Genomic DNA, 20159 nt, shown 5'->3' on the forward strand with positions numbered 1-20159 from the left:
GGATTAAACAAGGGCTGGAACTCCAGGAGGCAGGGATTATTGAAGGCCACTTAAGATGTCATCTACCATAATTATTTAACAGTTCCATAACATTCCAGGATATAGACATATAACAAATCTCTGTTGTTGGATATGTAGGTTTTTTTCAGTTTCTCTTATTGTAAAGAGAAGTTTATGAAAATTTTAATGTTTGTCAGCAGCTTTGAGCTTTTCTTTAGGGTAGATTCCTAGAAGGTGGGGTTAGAGCGTCACATGAATTACTATGTTTGAACCAATTTACATGTTAACACCTGTGCTTGAGAGTGCTCATTGCATTCCACCCATTTAACACAGTTCTTTTTTAAAAATCTCATTTTTATTTTTAAATTGTTTATTAAGCTACCATTGATTTATGACGTGTTTCAGGGTATAGGTTCACACCTCTACAAAGTGTGTTCTCACACTGCACTCAGCACTAACGTACCAGTAATCTTTCACCAGAGTCGACTGAGCCTGTTCCCCTTTTTAGCTTTTATGCCCCCATACTCCCTTTTTGGTAGCCTCAGTTCAGCTGTCAGATTTCAAGGGTTTGTTTTGTGTTTGTCTATTCCTTTACTTTGTGTTTTATTTTCCACATGCGTGAAATCATCCACTATTTGTCTTTCTCCTTCTGAATTATTTTGCTTAACATAATTCCCTCTAGTTCCATCTATGTTGTTGCAAATGGCAGGTTATATTTTAATAGCTGAATAGTAACCCACTGTGTATATAAACATCTTAATCTACTCATCTGTAGATGGACACTTAAGTTGTGTTTTTATCTTGGCTTTTTTTTTTTAAGATTTATTTATGCATACAAGAGCTGGGGTGTAGGCCAGAGGTGCAGGGGGTGGGTGGGGCACAGTGAGAGGATTCACCAGAGACAGAGTGGGGAGAGAGAGGCAGATTGACTGAAATACACTGCTGAGGGGAGCAGTCAGGAGAGGTCTGCTGCACCATGTGGGTATCTCCCTGTCGAGGGTTCTAACTTGTGCTGTTGTGGCTGCCGATAGCTTCGTAATGCTGAGACTTAACCCGTTGCGCCACCAGGGAGCACCTCCCTTATCTTGGCTTTTGTAAATAGTGCTTCCTTGAACATAGGAGTGTATATATCCCTTTGAATTAGAATTTGCATTATGGGAGTAGATGCCTAGGAGTGAATTGCTGGATCACTTGGTAGACATAGTTTGAATATTTTGAGAAATCTCCATGTTGTTTTCCATAGACCTGGACTAGTCTACATTCCCACAACAGTGTAGGAGGGCTGCTTTTTTCCACATCCTCAACTACACGTTTCTGGTCTCACTGCTGTAGATAGGTCATTCTCACAGGTTAACAATAGTTTTGCATAAAATAATATTGTTCCATAATTTATAAAATAAATTGTTCCATAATTAGGTCATTTATTTGAATTAACACATGTCATGCAAGCTGAAAGGGAAGCACTGTGACAAAGCAGCAAGATCTCTGGAACCAGAACCAGAACATGTGGGTTTTAGAACAGGCAGTGCCATTGGTCTCTGATACAATGTTATCAAAGCCACATGCTTCCTCTGGCAGGATATTTAACTTACTTAAGTTACACATCAATGTATTTTGTAAAGTGAGGCAAAGTAATTCCTTTCTGTTTAAAAAAAAAATGGTAAGAAAGCCCTTTTAAGAGAAAAAGCATTTTATAAATGCGAGATAGGAGACTGAAGTAAATTTTGGCTTAGCATATAAGGATGCAGTGAGTTGAGAACTGAGTACTTTTGTATTTATTTTGATTCCATGCTGATTTCAAGTTTAGATTGCTAGTTTCAACTACCAGATCTGAAGAACAGCCCAGCTGTAACAAACTAAAGACAAAATTCTGATATTGCTACCTAGTTCTCTCCCCTTTCACACTACCCCTCACCCTCCCCCCCAACAGTTGCTAAAATTCTGGCTTCAGAATTTTAGGGAGCTTAAGCTTAATTTATGTACTAGGAATGTAGATGTATCATGTGACTAGGACAGGACATGACCAAGAAACGAGTGTCAGGTTTACATGTTTTATAAACTTTCATGTTTGTAAGGGCAGGAGGACATGGAGCAAGAGCTCTAGGACCCGAGCAGACGGGGTAAGGAGAAGAGAGAGTCCTGGAGCCTTCAGTGACTTTTCAGGCTTTTATTGGGATTTACCAGGCACACAGCAGGCAGGGGTACTGGGGGGCCGGGAGGCTGGCAGGCCTCCCAGCCCCCAGCAAGTCTTTACTCTTTCTGGTGATCTCTGCTGCTCTCGTGGTTCTGCTGCTTCTCTTCTAAGCTTCTGCTGGCGTCCCTGTGACGCCGCCCTTAAAAGCCCAGTCTTAGCCCAGGTGAATCCCATCTACCTATGCCCACACTCCACTCCAGGTGCCCGCCATCGGGCATGCATTCGGGACCGCAGATCCATCATCTATCCTGATGGCGGGAGGGCAGAAAAGGCTGATACTTTTTACCTTACCCTACAATGTTCTAAATCAGGTTTTCTTCAACTAGTTTTCCCCACCCAACTAGTTGGTTCAGAAACTGCTCTTAATTTACTGCAAGGATTTACAGTATAGTGCTGAGGAGTAACTACAATCTGAAGTTCAGTATTCATAAACAGTGATCAGGTGAAGCCAGACATGGTCCCCGAATAAAGCCCTGAAGGCCGAGGGAAATGCTTGTTCATCTTCACCTGGAGGACCTGGTAACTGAGATGACTTAGATCTATCACCTGATTCTGTTCAAAATCCTAAATGTTGACATTATTACATTATAATTCAAACTAGAATTCTTAATGATAAGCTTATAATAATTATATAATTAAAGCACTTTAAAATAATCAACTCGATTAGTAAGTTTAGAGGGTAATCCAGGAGAAGGAAATACCAAACACCTTTCAATGGTCAAGATAGTTCCAGATGTTTCCATAAAGCTCACTTAATTTTTATGAGGAGCATCTAAGATAATTTCCTAGTCACAGATGAAGTCAGAACACACAGCTCTACTCTGGTTTATTAGAATCTGGAACATTGTCCTTTCACTTAACAATGTTATTTTCTCTACCTCTATTGAGAAAATTTGGCCCAACTGTGACTTCATGAGGAGTCGTTCTGGACGGCTGGGTTGTGAGCAGCTGCACGCTGTATGTGTTCTGTGCACAGAGGATGAAATCAGTTTCCAAAGACTGTACAGTAGTGCTGTTTAGGAGACCTTCAGACCAGTCATATTTATTGTATTTTCAAGCTTTTACTTTTTGGTGAGAATATTAAATTTGAGTTCTTTTCTGTTTGCTACTTTAACTGGTACCATTTGACCCTGTTAAGAATTTAGTAAGTCTAACTCGGAGATTCTCAGTACGCCCAGTACAGAAGACCTCTGTCATCCAGTCATCAGAGCCCTGCAAGAAAGTAGACTCTGTACCTATTATTAGAGAACAAGTAATGACCAACATGCTATTAGGAAGTTGTATTTTTTTTTAAAGATTTATTTATTCATGCATACAGGAACCGGGGTACAGGCCAGAGGCATGGGAAGGTGAGAGGATTCACCAGAGACAGAGCGGGGAACAGAACAGGCAGACAGACCGAGAGCACTGCCTAGGGGAGCGGTGGGTGAGACAGGAGTGGCCTGCTGCGCCATGTGGGATTCTCGCTGGCTGGCTGGGATCGAACCCACATTGCAGAGGCTGTGGATAGCCTCATAGCGCTGCGCTCAATAGCTTGTGCCACCAGGGGAGGCCCAGGAAGTTTTATTTTTAAATGAATTGACATTTTTTATTAGCTGCAGCGACATCAGAATTCAAAAGATACTATATATACATACCTATAAGGTTTTTGGGTTTTTTTTTTAAAGAATAGCATGTGGTTTTCATTACAGAGATTTGCATTAATTCAGGGCTAGGGACTTTTATAATTTCAGATAGCAAACATCTTAGAAGTCTGTTTAAAGGTTCAGAGTAAGACATGAAATAATACAATATAATCCATCTGTGTCATCTAGTGTTGAAGATCAACTTTCAGGTTTTAGTGGGCTCTTCATTTCTAGAGCAGATTTTAGAAGTTAGTTTTTGTGGTTTTTTTGTTTGTTTGTTTTGCTTTGGCTAGAATCAAACTCATATTTAAGTTACGGCATTTTTTTTGGCGTGTGTGCCACCCTACCTGGCATGTTCCCAAGGAGCTTACTCCTCAGGCCCAGTCTGATGACACCGCACCGGGGTGGAGGCCAACAGCTCCGAATGAACAGTAACAACGGGCTGCGGGGAGCATCCTGTGTTTGAAGGCCCAGTAGAAGACCTAGTAGTTGCATTACCCATCCATGAGGACGTACCAGCGCTGTGTCCTGAGTTTATATACAGGTGGACCTTTCAAAGTAATATTGAGGGAAACAAGTTAAAGGGGCTTTCTTTTCTTCACATGACTATGGTGTGTGTGTGTGTGTGCACGCATGTGCGTGCACTGGGAAAAGGGGAAGTGGCAGGAGGAAATGTACCCTTAGATTTTATTGTTTGGGGCTGGAAACAGTATGAACATTGGTCACTTTACCCTTAGGGCAAGAATAAAACAAAGGAGTCTCTCAGGGCATTGCACAGCTTGTAGCCAGAATAACTTGTCATCTCACTCCCAGTCACTGTCTTCAATTATATTCTTTTAATTTTGAAGGCAGTTACATCGATGGACATTAGTTCTAAATATAAATAGAAACTCAATAAAACCTGACAAACTAAGGAAAGTTCTCACTGATAACTCTTAGTGTATTTTTAAAATTATATCCTAAAATATAAAAAAACCTGATTTTCAATATTTTTGAAAAATGTACTTTTAAAAATTTAAATTCTTGTAATCAGCCAACTAAAAATGACAAGAGTCAAAGTACTTTTCTTGGTTAATATCAAATATTTTTTCTGTCTCAACTCATGGACATTGTCACTTCCACCTTGACAGATGAATCATGCAGTTGAAGAATTGTCTCAGGACAGCTAGTCGTAAGTTCTACTCTAAGAAAGCCAATGATAATCTGCTAACCTATTGACTTAAGCATTAATAGCTAATGTTACTAAAAATTTGTTCCTCATTATGAATCAGTGATCTTAAGAGGGACACAAATTATGCAAAGCTTATTTATTCTTCAGTGGTATAATGGTTGGGATTGCAGTTGCCTTTTAAGATACCTATCAAATATTCAAATAGTTACTAAGAACAGTAGCAGCATAAATGCTTTCATTTTGGCTCTGATTTTCCTTTAAGGATTGTACTTCTTTACTCATGCTAAATCTCAAGAGCTTATTATGGGATAGAAAGCACAGAACTAAAATCTGATCAACAAAAATGTGGAGCAGTTTACCAGTCCTGTTCTGTCAGGGCAAGTGCATCTCCTCTGAGCATGGGATAAGCAATTCCGCTTCTGGACCAACTGATCAGCTGGTGACATGATTGTGTGTCTTCCACCCAAGCTAGGACTGGAAGGCGAGTTGGCAGGTACTCAGGGTAGGGTCTGCTTGGGAGCTTGGGAAATTCTGAGCCATAAAGAATCTGCTGCGGGAGACCAGGTGAAGGACTGGACAGTCAGCAGAGTTACAAGAGATCCTGAGAAAGAACTGTATTAGTCTTCACTGGTGAGAATTCAAAGTCAGAATTAGAGGAAGTTCTATAAATTCCAAAGGGGAAGGATGTTTACCACTTAAAATAAGCTGTGATTGGATCAAGTATCAACCATGTTAGGATTTTTATAGTTTCCAGGCTCCTACTCCAAAAGCCTGGAATAAGGACTGGGAGCTCCATGCTTACTTGCCCTGTGATCTCCTTGGTTAGTTTTCTCTGCTGGTGCAAACAGCCAGGCCCGTGTGTCTACTTCAGCCATTAGTAGGGAGGAAGGAGATGGTAACTATCACTCAGTACACTAACGTGATGAACAACTACAGAAGCACTATGACTAAACCAGCTGAAGGTTAGAAAGCATAAAAATTTTACTATCTAGGTATTCTGAGTTCCTACAGACTAGAGATGACCTCAGACTAAAGAAAATGTGGAGGATGGAGTATCACTACTGAGTTCTTTGGGAGTTATGCATCCTGCCCCTTCCACCCCGCCCCCCAAGTTCAGGAACATAAGGACAAAATAATCTTGTATTCACTTTCCAAATTGATTTCTTTTTTGCCATGATTCCAAATCAAAGTATAAGTTCTCAGAGGAAGTAAGAAAAAGCTGTCAATTGTGGATAGAGACATCTTGCTCTTCTGTAGGGCCAGAAGTACATAACCACTAAATTTGGACTGATTTCAGGACAGTGTAAGAACAAAAAAATCAGGAGGCCTATCACAGGATCTGACAGCACCACATGCTGCTCTGTGTGCTCCCGAGCATTTTAAGAGCTGGACTTTTAGGCTTTAAATAGAATTTTAAAACTTGATGTGACTGATTCAAGTAGGTAGTCTTTTTCAGGTATACATAACCAGTCTTCCAGAAGGTTCTAAAAAAAAAAAAAAACTTTTGTATACTTTATTGAAGTAAAAATTATAGTGAAATATGCAGATGTTAAAGGTGCAGTATGACAAGTTTTGACAAATGTAAACACCCAAGCAGTCAACATTCAATCAAGATAGAGAACATTTCCTTTGCCTGAAAAGTTTGTGCTCTTCCAGCAGCTCTTACCACCCCTCCAAAAGAACCATGTTATGATTTCTATTCATGGCATTAATATTGTCCATTCATAAAATTCACAGAAGTCTTTTGTATTTGCTCAATATATTTCTGAGGTTCACCATGTTGTTGCGCGTATCAGTAGTTCATTTTTTATTGTCAGAGTATCCCATCTTCTGGAATACTCAATGGACATGGGTTGTTTCCAGCTTTGGCCATTGTGAAATCTGCTAAGGGTATGGCTAAGTTTTCATTTATCATAGAAATGAAATGACTGGTTCATTGGGCAAGTGCCTAGTTAACTTTTAAGAAACTACCAGTTTTTTAAGTACTTGTACTCTTTTCTGCTCCCACCAGCAGTCCACATACTCACCAACACTAGACATTGTTCAGCTTTCAAATTTTAGCAATCCTACTGGGTGTGTAATGGTATTATTGCATGTGATTTTGAAAATACCTTTTAAATTTACACACAGTAAAACTGATTTTACATTGAACAGTTCTATGAGTTTTAATGTATATGTAGATTCTCACCAACACTAGACATTGTTCAGCTTTCAAATTTTAGCAATCCTACTGGGTGTGTAATGCTATTATTGCATGTGATTTTGAAAATACCTTTTAAATTTACACACAGTAAAACTGATTTTACATTGAACAGTTCTATGAGTTTTAATGTATATGTAGATTCACAGAGTCACCACCACCACAATGAGTATATACAACAGTTTTATCACCCAAAAAAGTTCCTGCTGCTCTTTTGTGGCTACTCTCTCCTCCTGGCTTATAACTCATGGTAAGTACATTTGTTGTCTGTCCCTATAGTTTCACCTTCTTCAGAACATCACATACATAGAACCATGCAATGTGTAACCTTTTAAGACTAGCATCTTTCAGTTAGCATAATGCATTTGGGTTAGCCATATTGGTTATCAGAATGTTTGTTTTCAACTTTTGGCAATTATGAATAAGCTGCAATATACATCTGTGAATAGTTTTTTATGTGAATATAAATTTCATTTCTTTAGTAATGAAATTACTAAAGTAACCTAGAGGTGGGACTGCTGGGTCATGTGGTAAGTGGATATTCCAACTTTATAAGAAACTGCTAAACTCTTCCCCAGAGTGGCTGTGCCGTTTTGTACTCCCGGTAGCAGTGTATGGAATTTCTAGCTGCTCTGCATTTGGCACTCTATTTTTTTCTTTACCCATTCTAATAGGTGTGTTACCTACCAGGGTTCCATTTCTCTAGCAGTTCTAATGATGTTGAACGTTTATTTTTATGTACTTACTTGCCATGCATTAGTGGTCTTAGGTGAAATGTCTAAACGAATCCTTTATCCATTTTTTAATTGGTGGGCTTGTTACTCTTTTGAGTTTGGTACTTATCCTAGATCAGTTACTTGTTAAATTTATTTGTGGAGACTTGACAATATATTCTTCTATATAGGTTTTTTACATTTTCTCAGTAACGGTTTGTATCTTTTATGCATATGTACTACATATACAACATAAAATCCCTAAGTAATCATATTTTTTATGCAACTGCAAGTGAGGTTAATTTCAACTAAGTGATATATAAAAACCAACTATTACTTTTTACAGATCAATTTCATTCTGAGACCTTGCTAATCCTATTCCAGTAATTTTTTACATAAGCTTTAGGATTTTCTACATATAATCATGTCATCTCCAAACAGGCAATCTTCTTTATCTTCCTGTCAGTTTTTACGCTTTGTATTTCTTCCCTCCCTCCAGTACGGTATTAATAGAAATGGAATGTACAATTGCTGTGTTCCTGTTACGGGGAGAAAGTGTTGTCTTTCACCATTGTTTAACCCAGGCTTGAAGGAGTTCCTCCTATTGCTAGTTTGAGGATTTTTATCGTGGTTTTATCAAGTGCTTTTCTGCATCTAGAGATGATCATTATCATCTTACCACATGACCCACATTGCTCCCATAAAGATGATCGGTTTTTCTCTTTATGTTAATATAATTAACCCTATTTATTGACTTTTGAATTTTATGCTGCATGTCTTGAATTCCTGGCATACACCCCACGTGGTCATGGTGTATTATCCAATTTACAAATAATTCAGTTTGCCACTTACAAAAATGTTACCTGGTTCTGTGGGCCTGAGGAATACTGGCTTAGAGTTTTCTTGAATTGTCTTGCTGTGGTTAACAAAGTAATCTAGACCTCATACAGAAAATGAATTTGGAAGTGTTTCCCCTTCTCTATTTTTCTGGAGTTGGTAAGGTTATTATTTCTTCCTGAGGTGTTTGATGGAATTTATAGTTCTAGTGTAGTCATTTGTGCCTGGGAGTTTTTTGGTGGGGGTGTGGGGGGGTAGGGTGTGGGGGGGTTTAATTTACAAATTTGATTTCTTTGATATTGGACTATCAGACTCCGTTTTCTCTTACAACACTTTTGGTAATTTAGTATTGGCACAAAAGTTATTTTTAATATTCCCTTGTTAGTATTTTAATGTATTTAGGATCTATATTAAGTCCTTTATTTTTTTTTAAGATTTTTTTATTTATACATATTAGAACTGGATTCTAGGCCGGAAGTGCAGGGGTGAGAGGATTCACTAGAGACAGAGTGGGGAGCAGAACAGGCAGGTCTACTGAACACAATGCTGAGGGGAGCAGCGGGCAAGACAGGAGAGGTCTGCTGTGCCATGTGGGTCAGCTCCCTGGCCAGGGATCGAACACCCACTGCAGTGGCTGGTGACAGCTGGATAGCACTGAGACTTTACCCATGTGCCACCAGGGAGCCCTGTGGTAATGTCCTTAAAAATTTTTTTTTTACTAGAATGTTTACCATTAGTCTACATCACTATATATATTTTCAAGTTCACACCTCTTCAACATAAAGTATCTAATCATACCATATCCACCACCAATATATCAATAAACCCCTCACCATGGTCATTGGGACACCCCTCCCCTTTGCTCCAAACCCTTCTAGTTTAGTAATCTCAGTTGTCTTCTCCTTTGCTTTCTTTATATTCCATACATGAGTGAAATCAGTATTTGTCTTTCTGCTTCTGAATTACCTCCACTTTAGCCTCATCACCTCAAATGCCATGCATGTTGCAAATGACAAGATTTCATCTTTAAAAGAGTTGAGTAGTATTCCATGGTGTATACATACCATATCTTTAGTCATCTGGCATTTGATACTTAGATGGTTTCATATCATGGCTGCTGTAAATAATATGCAGTGAACATATATGCACAACTTTGATACATACAAAGATACCTTTTCAAATTAGTGTTTTAATATTCTTTTCATAGTACCTAAAGTAGAATTGTTAGATCATGTGTTAATTTTATTTTTTGAGGCACCTTCAAACTGTTTTCCATAGAGGCTACATCAATTTTACATTGCTCCCAACAGTACTGACACCCCTCCCTGTCAACACATGTTATTTGTGGTCTTTTGGATAATAGGCTACTGTCACAGCTATGAGGTGATAACTCATTGTGGTTTTGATATGCCTGTCCCTGATAATAAGTGATGAAGAGAGCATTTTTCATGTGCTTGTTGGAGACTATTCAGCCTTCTGTTCGTGTTTTGACTGAGGTTTTTGTGTCATATGAATTCTTAATAAATCAGGTATGAACCCCTTGTCAGTTATGATGTGCTAATTTTTTTCCATATGGTAAGATCTCTTTTCATTTTGCTGACAGTTTGTTTTGCTGTGCTTTTTATTTTAATGTATATCCTTTCGCTTGTTTGCCTTGCTGTTGGACTTTGAGTCCCAAAAGACATTTCTAAGATCACTGGAATGTACTGCCTATTTTATGGGTTCAGGTCTTACAAATTTTTAATCCATTTTGAATTAAGTTTGGTGTACAGTGTGAGACAGTTGTCTAGTTTTTTCTGCATATAGCATATGTGGGTTCATTTCTGGGTCTCTAATTCTGTTCCATTGATTTGTGTCTTATTTTCGTTCCAGTACTACACTTTTACCTCTACTTTGTAGTATGGTTTGAAGTCCAACATGATAGCCCCATTGCTTTTTTCTGATTATTTTGGCTATCTCTTGTCTTGTGATTCCATACAAATTTCAGTACTTTGTTCTGTTTCCTTGAAAAATGTCAGTGGGGTTTTGATGAGCGTCACATCAAATGTGTGTTGCTTTGGGTAAAATGGCCATTTTTAACAATGCTAATTCTTCCAGCCCATGGGCGTGGATTATCTTTTCTTTCCTTTTCTAAAAAGATTTTATCTATACAAAAACTGGGGTATAGGCTAGAGGTGTGGGAGGGTGAGAAGATTCACGAGACAGCGGGGAACAGCAGGCAATGGGCGGAGGATACTGTTGAGGGAAGCGGCGAGCGAGGCGGGGGAGGTCTGCCCGCCATGTGGGCATCTCCCCGGCCAGCTGGGAATCAAGCCTGTGCTGTGGAGGCTGCGCTCAGCCCACTGCCACTGGGGAGGGTTCCCCCTTTTGCCTTCTGTTTAACGCTGTTAATTGACACTGTTAGGGTGTGTTTACCTCCTATGCAATGAAAAATATTCCTGCATTGGAGGAATACTCAATCCCATCTCCCTGGCTAGCTGTCAACCTGGGTGGGAATCGATCCTGCGCTGTGGGGGCTGTGGATGGCTTTGGTGCTGCGCTCGGCCCGCTGCACCACTGGGGGGGTCCCCCTTTTGCCTTAAGTTTTAACACTGTTAAAGTGTGTTTACCGCCTATGCAATGAAAAATATTCCTGGCTACTCAATCCCATCTCCCTAGCTAGCCTGGCCAGCTGGGAATCTGGGATTCGAACCCGCGCTGCGGATGGCTTCACGGCGCTGCGCTCAGCCCACTGCGCCACTGCGGGGGGTCCCCCTTTTTTCTTTCTGTTTTAGCACTGTTAAAGTGTGTTGACCTCCTATGCAATGAAAAATACCTGGCTACTTAATCCCATCTCCCTGGCCAGCTGGGACTCTGGGAATCAATCTGGGACTCGAGCCCACGTTGTGGAGGCTGCGGACCGCCGCGCCGCGCCGCTGGGGGGGTCCCCCCTTTTGCCTTATGTTTTAACACTGTTAAAGTGTTTACTGCCTATGCAATGAAAAATATTCCTGGCTACTCAATCCCATCTCCCTGGCTAGCCTGGCCAGCTGGGATTCGAACCCGCAGTTCAGGGGCTGTGGATGGCTTCACGGTGCTGCGCTCGGCCCACTGCGGGGATCCCCTTTTTTCTGTTTTAACACTGTTAAAGTGTGTTGACCTCCTATGCAATGAAAAATACCTGGCTACTTAATCCCATCTCCCTGGCCAGCTGGGAATCTGGGACTCGAGCCCACGCTGTAGAGGCTGCGGACAGCTTCACAGCGCTGCGCTGAGCCCTCTGCGCCACTGGGGGTGGGGTTCCCCTTTTCCCTTCTATTTTAACACGGTGTTAAAGTGTGTTTGCCTCCTATACAATGAAAATTGAAGTGTATTCCTAACTGCTTGATCCCATTTCTGCATCTCCCTGGCCAGCTGGGAATTGAACCCGCGCTGCAGAGGCTGCGGGCAGCTTCACAGTGTTGTGCCCACTACGCCAATGGGGGGGGTCCCCCTTTTTTCCTTCTATTTTAACACTGTTAAAGTGTGTTTACCTCCTATACAATGAAAAAAAGTATTCCTGACTACTTAATCCCATTTACACTCAAATCTTAAAGAACTATTGCTTTCTACTTTGTTGCTTCCATATAGAAACAAATTTTTGTATATGGATTTTGTTGCCTGACAATTTGTTTCTAATAGTGGAATATTTACGATTTTCTATGTATATTGTCATATCCAAATAGTGACAGTTTTACTTCTTTCCCAGTTTATTTCCTTTGTTACTCTGACTAGGATTTCCGTATTGTTGACTAATGGTATTGAATGTGGGTAATACTACTATAATAATGTGTAGCCTTTTTTCTTAATGCAACCCTTTAAAGAATCAATATTGATTTCATTTTCTCTTTCATTTGTTTTTTATTAATTTCTAGCCTTTTTATTCCTTCTACTTATTTTGGATTTCATATACTTTTCCCTTCCTAGCTTCTTTAAATCAGATCACTGAGTTAAAACTTTTTCTGTTACAAGAATTCAAATTTATAGGGCCTCCCAGGGGGTTCAGTGTCAGCTCTATCAAGCTATCCCCAGCCACTGCTACATGAGTTCAATCCCCTGCCAGGGAGCTGACCCCATATGGCACAGCAGACTGCTTTCTTGCCCGCTGCTTCCCTCAGCGGCATGTTTCAGTAGATCTGCTTGTTCTGTGCCCCACTGTCTTTGGTGACTTCTCTCACACCCCACCTCTGGGTCTAGACCCCATCTCTTATATGCATAAATAAATCTTCAAATTTTTTTTTAATTTATAAATTTATCTGTCAATAATGCATTTCAAAACTTTTAATGTTTTCCTTTGCCCCATAGGTTATTTTAAAATGTGATGTTCAGTTTCTATACATTTGGGTGCTTTTCTGGATTTTTAAAAAAGATTTATTTATGCATACAAGAGATGGGATGTAGGGTAGAGGTTGTGAGAGGATTCACTAGAGACAGAGTGGAGGAGAAAAGGCAGACTGACTGAAATACACTGCTGAGAGGAGCAGTGGGTGAGATAGGAGAGGTCTGCTGCTAGTGGGTTAGCTCCCTGGCCAGGGGTCAAACTTGTGCTGCAGTGGCTACTGATAGTTTGATAGTGCTGAGACTTAACCCCTTGCAGAAAAGGGGGTTCCTTTTTTGGATTTTTAAAAAATCATTTACTTGTAATTGGAAAACATACACTTTTGAAATCTATTAGACCATCATGGAGTCCATCTTGGTGAATGCTTCATATATGAACTTGGTAAGAATGAATTCTAGTTGAGTATATATATGCTTTATAAATGTCAGTTAAGTTGAATCATAGTACTCAAAATTTGAATTCTTGTGTTTCCTTTGGATATTCTACCAGTTACTGAGAATAATCATCTTTCTCTCCCTTTGTCAGTTTTTCCTTCATATATTTTGAACCTATTATTAATCACATACACATAAAATGTCCCCCTTTATTTCCAGCAATACTTCTGGTCTGGAAGTCTGCTTTGTCTCATATGCATACAGCCAGATTTTTCAATATCTTTTGTTTGCATATAGTTGGACTTTTTTAAGATTTATTTATACAAGAACCGGGGTACAGGCCAGATGCACGGGAGGGTGAGAGGATTCACCAGAGACAGAGCGGGGAACAGAACAGGCAGACTCACGAAATACACTGCTGAGGGGAGCAGTGGGCGAGACAGGAGAGGTCTGCTTCATAGCGCTGCGCTTAACTGCCTGCGCCACCAGGGGAGGCCCTGGACATTCTTTTAGACGAGTTTTAGGTTCACAGCAAAATCGTGCTTGTAGTATAGTTATCTCCTACTCCCTTTCCCCATTACATAGCCTCACCCATTACCAACATCTCATTCCAGTTTGGTACATTTGTACCAATCAGTGAATAATCATTATCACCCAAAGTACATTGTTTGCATTAGGGTTCACTCTTAGTGTTGTATATTCTGTGGATTTTGACAAATGTACAATGTAATACCATAATACTGAATACATGTCAAAGACTAGCTTCATTCTACTAAAAACTTTGTGCTCAATTTATTTAACCCTCCATTCTCTAACCACTGGGCCTTTCACTGTCTCCATAGTTTTACCTTTTCCAGAGCGCCCTGTTGTTGGAAAGATTGGCTTCCTTAACAGTATGCATTCCACAATCTGATTTGCCACCATTTATCCATTCACCTACTAAAGGACATCTTGGTTGCTTCTAAGTCTGGACAATTATGAATAAAGTTGTTATAAACATCAATGCAGTAGGTCTTTAGATAATTTTTCACTTGATTTGGGCAGTTACCAGACTGCATGGTTAAGAGTATGTTCAATTTATTATTATAAACTGTACCATTTGCATTCTCACCAGCAATGAGTTGTTACTTCACATCCTCACTAGCATTTGGTATTGTCAATGTTTTGGACTTTCACTGGTGTTTTAATTTACAATTTCCTACTATGTTAAACATTTTTTCACCTTCTTGATTTGTAGGACTGCCAAAAAAAACAAGAAGTCTATGGCTTGATTTAAATTATCAGTTCTTTCAAGAATCAAACTTTTGATATATCTGAAAGATCAATGCCAAATCCAAGATCTAGATTTAACTTGTGGATGTTATCTTCTAGAAGTTTTAGTTTCATATTTTATACTTAAGGCTATGATCCAATTTTTATAAAGGGTGTATGGTCTGTGTCTATAGGTTTTTCACATGTGGATGAGTAGTTCCACACATGTGCAAAGATTCTTAGCTCCTTTGCCAAAATATCAGTTGATAATATCTGGGTCTTACTAGTTTGACAGTTTTCAACATTTATATGTATGGGTTCGGGTTGGCTACTATGTTTTCCTTAGAATGGGATTGTTTGACTATTCGCTAAGGCCCATTTGTTCATCTGTGGTTGTTTCTGCACTCCTATTTCTTAAATTCCTAACCTTTTAAAGTTTCAAGTGTACAGTGAGGTCTCTCCACTTTGGTCTGGAACTCCCAGGATTCCACAGCACCTGCTATTTTGTGCAGGTAGATCCCATGCAAATTTCTACCTCTCTTCCCATGGCTGCCCTTTCTCTTGAATGCTTATATATTCTATCTGCTTCAGTAACCCAATCTCTGCCTCTTACCTTAGCAGAACTTCCATTCTGCTTGGTGATCAACTTCACCATGATAATGATTGAAGATTGCCCCAGGCAGAATCTCAGGATGATCAATTGTAGAATTTACCATCCTGTGTTTCTCTTCTTTCAGGGATTACACACAGTCTTGTGCTGTTGGTTTGTACAACACTTAACACATGCATATGGTCTAGGTTTAAATTTGTTTGGGGAGGAGGGTAAATATACCAATAGATACCAGTTAAAGCATTATGTGTTAGAGATGCAAAACCAAAAAACATTTTCTGTTTAGTAAACAAGACAAACGTCACACACATCCCTTCTTCCTTTTTTTGAAATACATTTCTGCAGTGTGTAACAGGGCATAGAAAACTTCATCAAAAACAGAAAGCTGGATTTCCTTCTCCCACCCTCCTTGTTAGTGGGGAAACGTGGTGTGGGTATAAGGTATAGAGAAAAATGCATAGCAGTAATACCCCGACAACAGTCACCTCTTTTGGACTTCTTTAAACTATTAAAAAAAACAATAATGCGAATTTTTAGAGCTGTCTTTGGGCTCAATACAAGTAGGCGCTGTATAGCCTCATTCATAGGCTTTGCCTGAACTTAAAGACCAGATGTCCCTCCAGTGAAGTTGTATTGTTTAAGTTACCCTTAAGTCTTAATGGAAGTTCACTCAGTGACAGTACCTCTTTGGGAAGCTCAGAAGACATATCACAAGCATTACAGTCCACTAACTATCCAAGGTAAGAGTAAGAATGAAATATTTAGGCAAGGTAGCTTTTTAACCCTAATTTTAAATCCATCAATTCAGAAGAAATTCCACTTAAATCTATTTTAATTAAATCCACAGGGGTTAAAGTGTTAGCATTATCGAGCTATCGCCAGCCACTATGGCATGAGTCTGATCCCTGGCCAGGGAGCTCACCCACATGGCACAGCAGACCTCTCCTGTCTCACCCGCTGCTCCCCTCAGCAGTGTTATTTCAGTAGATCCACCTGTTCTGCTCCTCACTCGGTCTCTCACCACCCCATCCCCCACACCTCTGGCCTGTACCCCAGTTCTTGTATGCATAAATAAAAATCCATTCAGAATAGAAAATAGGTGACTTTGGTTTACAGTTGGCAGTGGCACATCTCAGCGTTGCACAGAATGGCAGCCTTTGTAGTCCTGTGTAAATACAACCTGGCAATGAAGTCTGATTCTAATAGCAGCCCAAAATGTGCAGGCTCACGGATGAAGTCTGAGACTGGAGCAAGTTTTAATATGTGTATTTTCCTTAACAGTATAGATCAAAGGTCAGCAAATATTTTCTGTCAAGAGCCGAACAGTAAATCTTTTAAGCATTACAGTTACCACTACTCAGCCCTGCCCCTGTAGCATGAGAGTAGCCATAGATGATTCATAAGCAAATGATCATGGCTGTGTTCTAGTAGACTTCATTTACAAAAACAGCAGTAGTGTACATAAGTAAATCAAACCTAGCAAAATTTCCCACTTTGGGTTTTATAAACACTTCAAGAGCTTGAAAAAATGTTTTCCTATTCTGCAACTTACCATTTTTGTTGAGAGATTATCATCTTTCTGTAAGGTAAAGGAGACTTTCTACATGCTACCAAATCATAGGGTTTTGCATTCTGTAATTTCAAAATGAAACTTCCTTTCTCTTGACAGATAAACAGGACATGTGACAAGTGGTGAAAACAAACACTGCTTTCTGAAGAGGGAAAACAGTGGTAAATATAAAGTGGATAAACGTGTCGCTTACCAAAGATGCTGTTGAAATAGTCACCCGAGGCTCTTCATAAGATGGGCTGCGTGAAATCAAAACAAACTTTCCCATTTCCTACCACATTTGAGAATGATAAGCGACATACAAGTAAAGAAAGCTTTGTGTCAGAAGAGAGAGTTCTACCTAGGATGGCTTCTGCAGATGATATCAAAGAAGTGGTGAAGGAACCCTCAGGGTCCAACGTTGTGATCTTCGAATTCGCACACCGCCTCTCCCAGAAAATCTTGCGTGAAGCCATAGAGCAGTGGGCAAGCAATAACATCAAGTACTATGACATTCCATACATTGAGAGTGAGGGGCTTGATGCTGGTGGGCAGTGACACTCTCTTGACCGGTGGATATAGTTGGTGCTAGTTTAAATACATGACGCAAGAGCAAAAACTGGAATGAATAAATATAAGAAACTACCTGGATGTAAACAAGTGTCTGATAACATCAAGAGTGTGTAGGAGCACCCAGAAGAAATGTCTTTAACAGAAATTTCTACCTGCTTGATCTTGGATTTTTAGTCGTTGAAGGGGCTAAGCATAGGTCCTGTGGCACCAGAGTAACCAGCTGAATGTCATAGCATTTTCTTCCTAAGGTTAGTAGCAGATCACCAAAGAAATAAAGTGCTCAAGTTTCCAAATGGTTATTTTTTAAAGACACCTCTTTCCATTTACATACAAAGTGTGAAGAGTATTTTTCTTGAGTCCTTGTAAAAGGAATGACACTCAAGCCATAGTGATTAATAGTTACTGGTCTAGTATGTCAAAGCCATTTGTATCAAGAATTCCTACTGCTTAACACAAGTGATCAAACATTAGTGCCACCCAGATAGAAAACCCTGTCCCTAAGATATTTTTGTAGAAAAAAGCAAAACTTACTACCGTGAATCTCAGGGTTACAACCAACCACAGCTGTTACTGGATGACTCAGACTTGTTATATAAGGCACCTTAATAGAGTAAAATTTACATAAGCCATGACATGTTTATTGCATCATATTAAGCCCAGTGATATACCTGTACAAGAAAATAGAAGTCCTCAGCAAGGTAGAAAGCAGAACTGGGTTCAGGGCTGAATGTGTGATGAGCTTTACCATCTCACAGATGCAGAGGGGTGATCTACGGGCACACCCCTTTTCTCTATTGACTAGTGAGACAGATTGTATATAAGGATTTATCATTGTGTAACAAAAGACTGAACATTCCCTGAAGACATAACTTAGAGAAAAAGTGGGACTGAGTCTACAGTTACTGTTTCATCAAGTTTTGTACACATTGAGTCTAACTGGAAAGGGAATTATTTAATGCTATGTGTATTACATCCTTTAAGACCTAACTCTTGTGCTTAAGATCTAAAGAAAGGCAGGAAAAGACCTGTGATCTCTTTAATGAGATAAATATGTATTTGGCTTTGTAAACAGGCAGAAATGCTACCTCTGATTTTAACGATTATACTTTGATTCCCAGGGGTGTAACAGGGATACCTGCCAGACCCACCACTAACTAGAAGTCTAATCTCTGTCATCAATTCTGTCACCAAGCAAGCAATACTCCCTGGCCTCTGGTCATTTTATAGAATATTTTATGACATACAAAGACTTAGCTTGGAAATGTACACTGACTGGATTCTATGTCAAACCATGGGCGAGGAACAACAAGGCTTGCATAATTATCCCTTTGCACTCCGAACCATTCTGGACATTGGCTACCAATGTCCCCTGAGAGGGGACAGCGGAGTGCAAAGGGTTAAAAGTGAGTTAGTGGATAACCAAGTGGTGGGCAGGGAAGAGACAGAGCAAGATAAACAAATTTGTACTGCATGTGATACAAGACATATTAGTCAGGCTTCTGTATCCACAGGTCCCACATGCAGGATTCAACCAACCATGGAAGAAAAAGACATATTACGTAGTTAGCTCAATGATGGTAGATGGTCGCATATGTACTGATGTGTATACACTTTGTCATCCCCTAAACAATACATTCTAACAACTATAGAGCATTTATACTGTATTGTTATAAGTAATTTAGAGATGATTTAAAGTATGCATAGGTTATATGCAAGTACTATGCCATTTAAAAAAAATTAAGCATCTGTGAGTTTTGGTATTGGGAGGGGAGCTCCTGGAATAAGTCCTCTGAATATCAACGGACAACTGTAGTCTGGCCTTGATGACAAAATAGATTATCTTTATAGGATAATTCCCCTTTTCATACCTTCATGTTTAAATATTGCATTTACTTCATCATGAAGGTCTTTCATAAACCGTAAGAGTAGAAGGACTTGTTTAAGAAAGGAGGAGACATACAAAGCGAAGACAAAGAATTGTTAGCTACTGGAAAGGTTCTAATTTATATCACAAACAGATTAATTGAGAATAGTGGCCAAATTAGAAAGGAAACTGGGGATGCAGAACCAAAAAACAGCACTAATGTCCAGCTCCATCAGAAGATACACTGCAAGAACAAATTTTCAATGTTTGCAACTTAAGGACACTGTAGCTAGAAGTTCCATTCTTTACCACTTAAATGCACTCAGCCACTGTATCTTCCCTCGAACGTCCAGTCAGCACAGGGGCAGCTTGACAAAGAACCGCAGATGACAACTGTGGAAGCAGATTATCAGAGGAAATGTGCCAGTCGCTCATTTACAAAGACTCACATAACCCCACAGATGTGCTTCAGTGCGCCTGCCCCCACTTCGGTGTCTCTGTGGACCTTACCTTTCAGCTACAGGCCTTCGATCTGAGATGTCTTTCAGTTTCAGTTGCCTTATCAGTTCTTTGCCAACTACCTATGGTTATTAGCACTTAAAGCACAATTTTAAAGGGATAATATGTTCTTTCTTAGTCCCAAAGGAACCATTTGTGTCAAATTGCCTTATTAGTGTTAAAAACACTCTGAAGTAGCATGAAACTCATTTGCTCACTACCATTGGCACTTCAAGTATGTTCATTTTATTAGACAGAGTGAAATACACTTTTGTACTATACAGTTTTAGAAATCAAAAGTTAGAGATAATTTATAATGTCAAGGAACAGCAATTTAAAACAT

At 39.6% G+C, this 20159-nt stretch overlaps 1 protein-coding gene across 1 annotated transcript; it reads left to right on the forward strand.

The window, feature by feature from the left end:
• Nucleotides 1-17136: 17136 nt before the first annotated feature.
• Nucleotides 17137-17439, forward strand: LOC311188200 (small membrane A-kinase anchor protein; the record flags this gene model as incomplete). Its single annotated transcript, XM_084259354.1, has 1 exon — nucleotides 17137-17439. The coding sequence occupies one exon, from the start codon at nucleotides 17137-17139 to the stop codon at nucleotides 17437-17439; it is 303 nt and encodes a 100-aa protein (XP_084115480.1).
• Between the last annotated feature and the right edge of the window lie 2720 nt (nucleotides 17440-20159).

Source organism: Talpa europaea (genome assembly GCF_964194135.1).
Source record: "Talpa europaea genome assembly, chromosome: 1".
Lineage (NCBI taxonomy): Eukaryota > Metazoa > Chordata > Mammalia > Eulipotyphla > Talpidae > Talpa > Talpa europaea.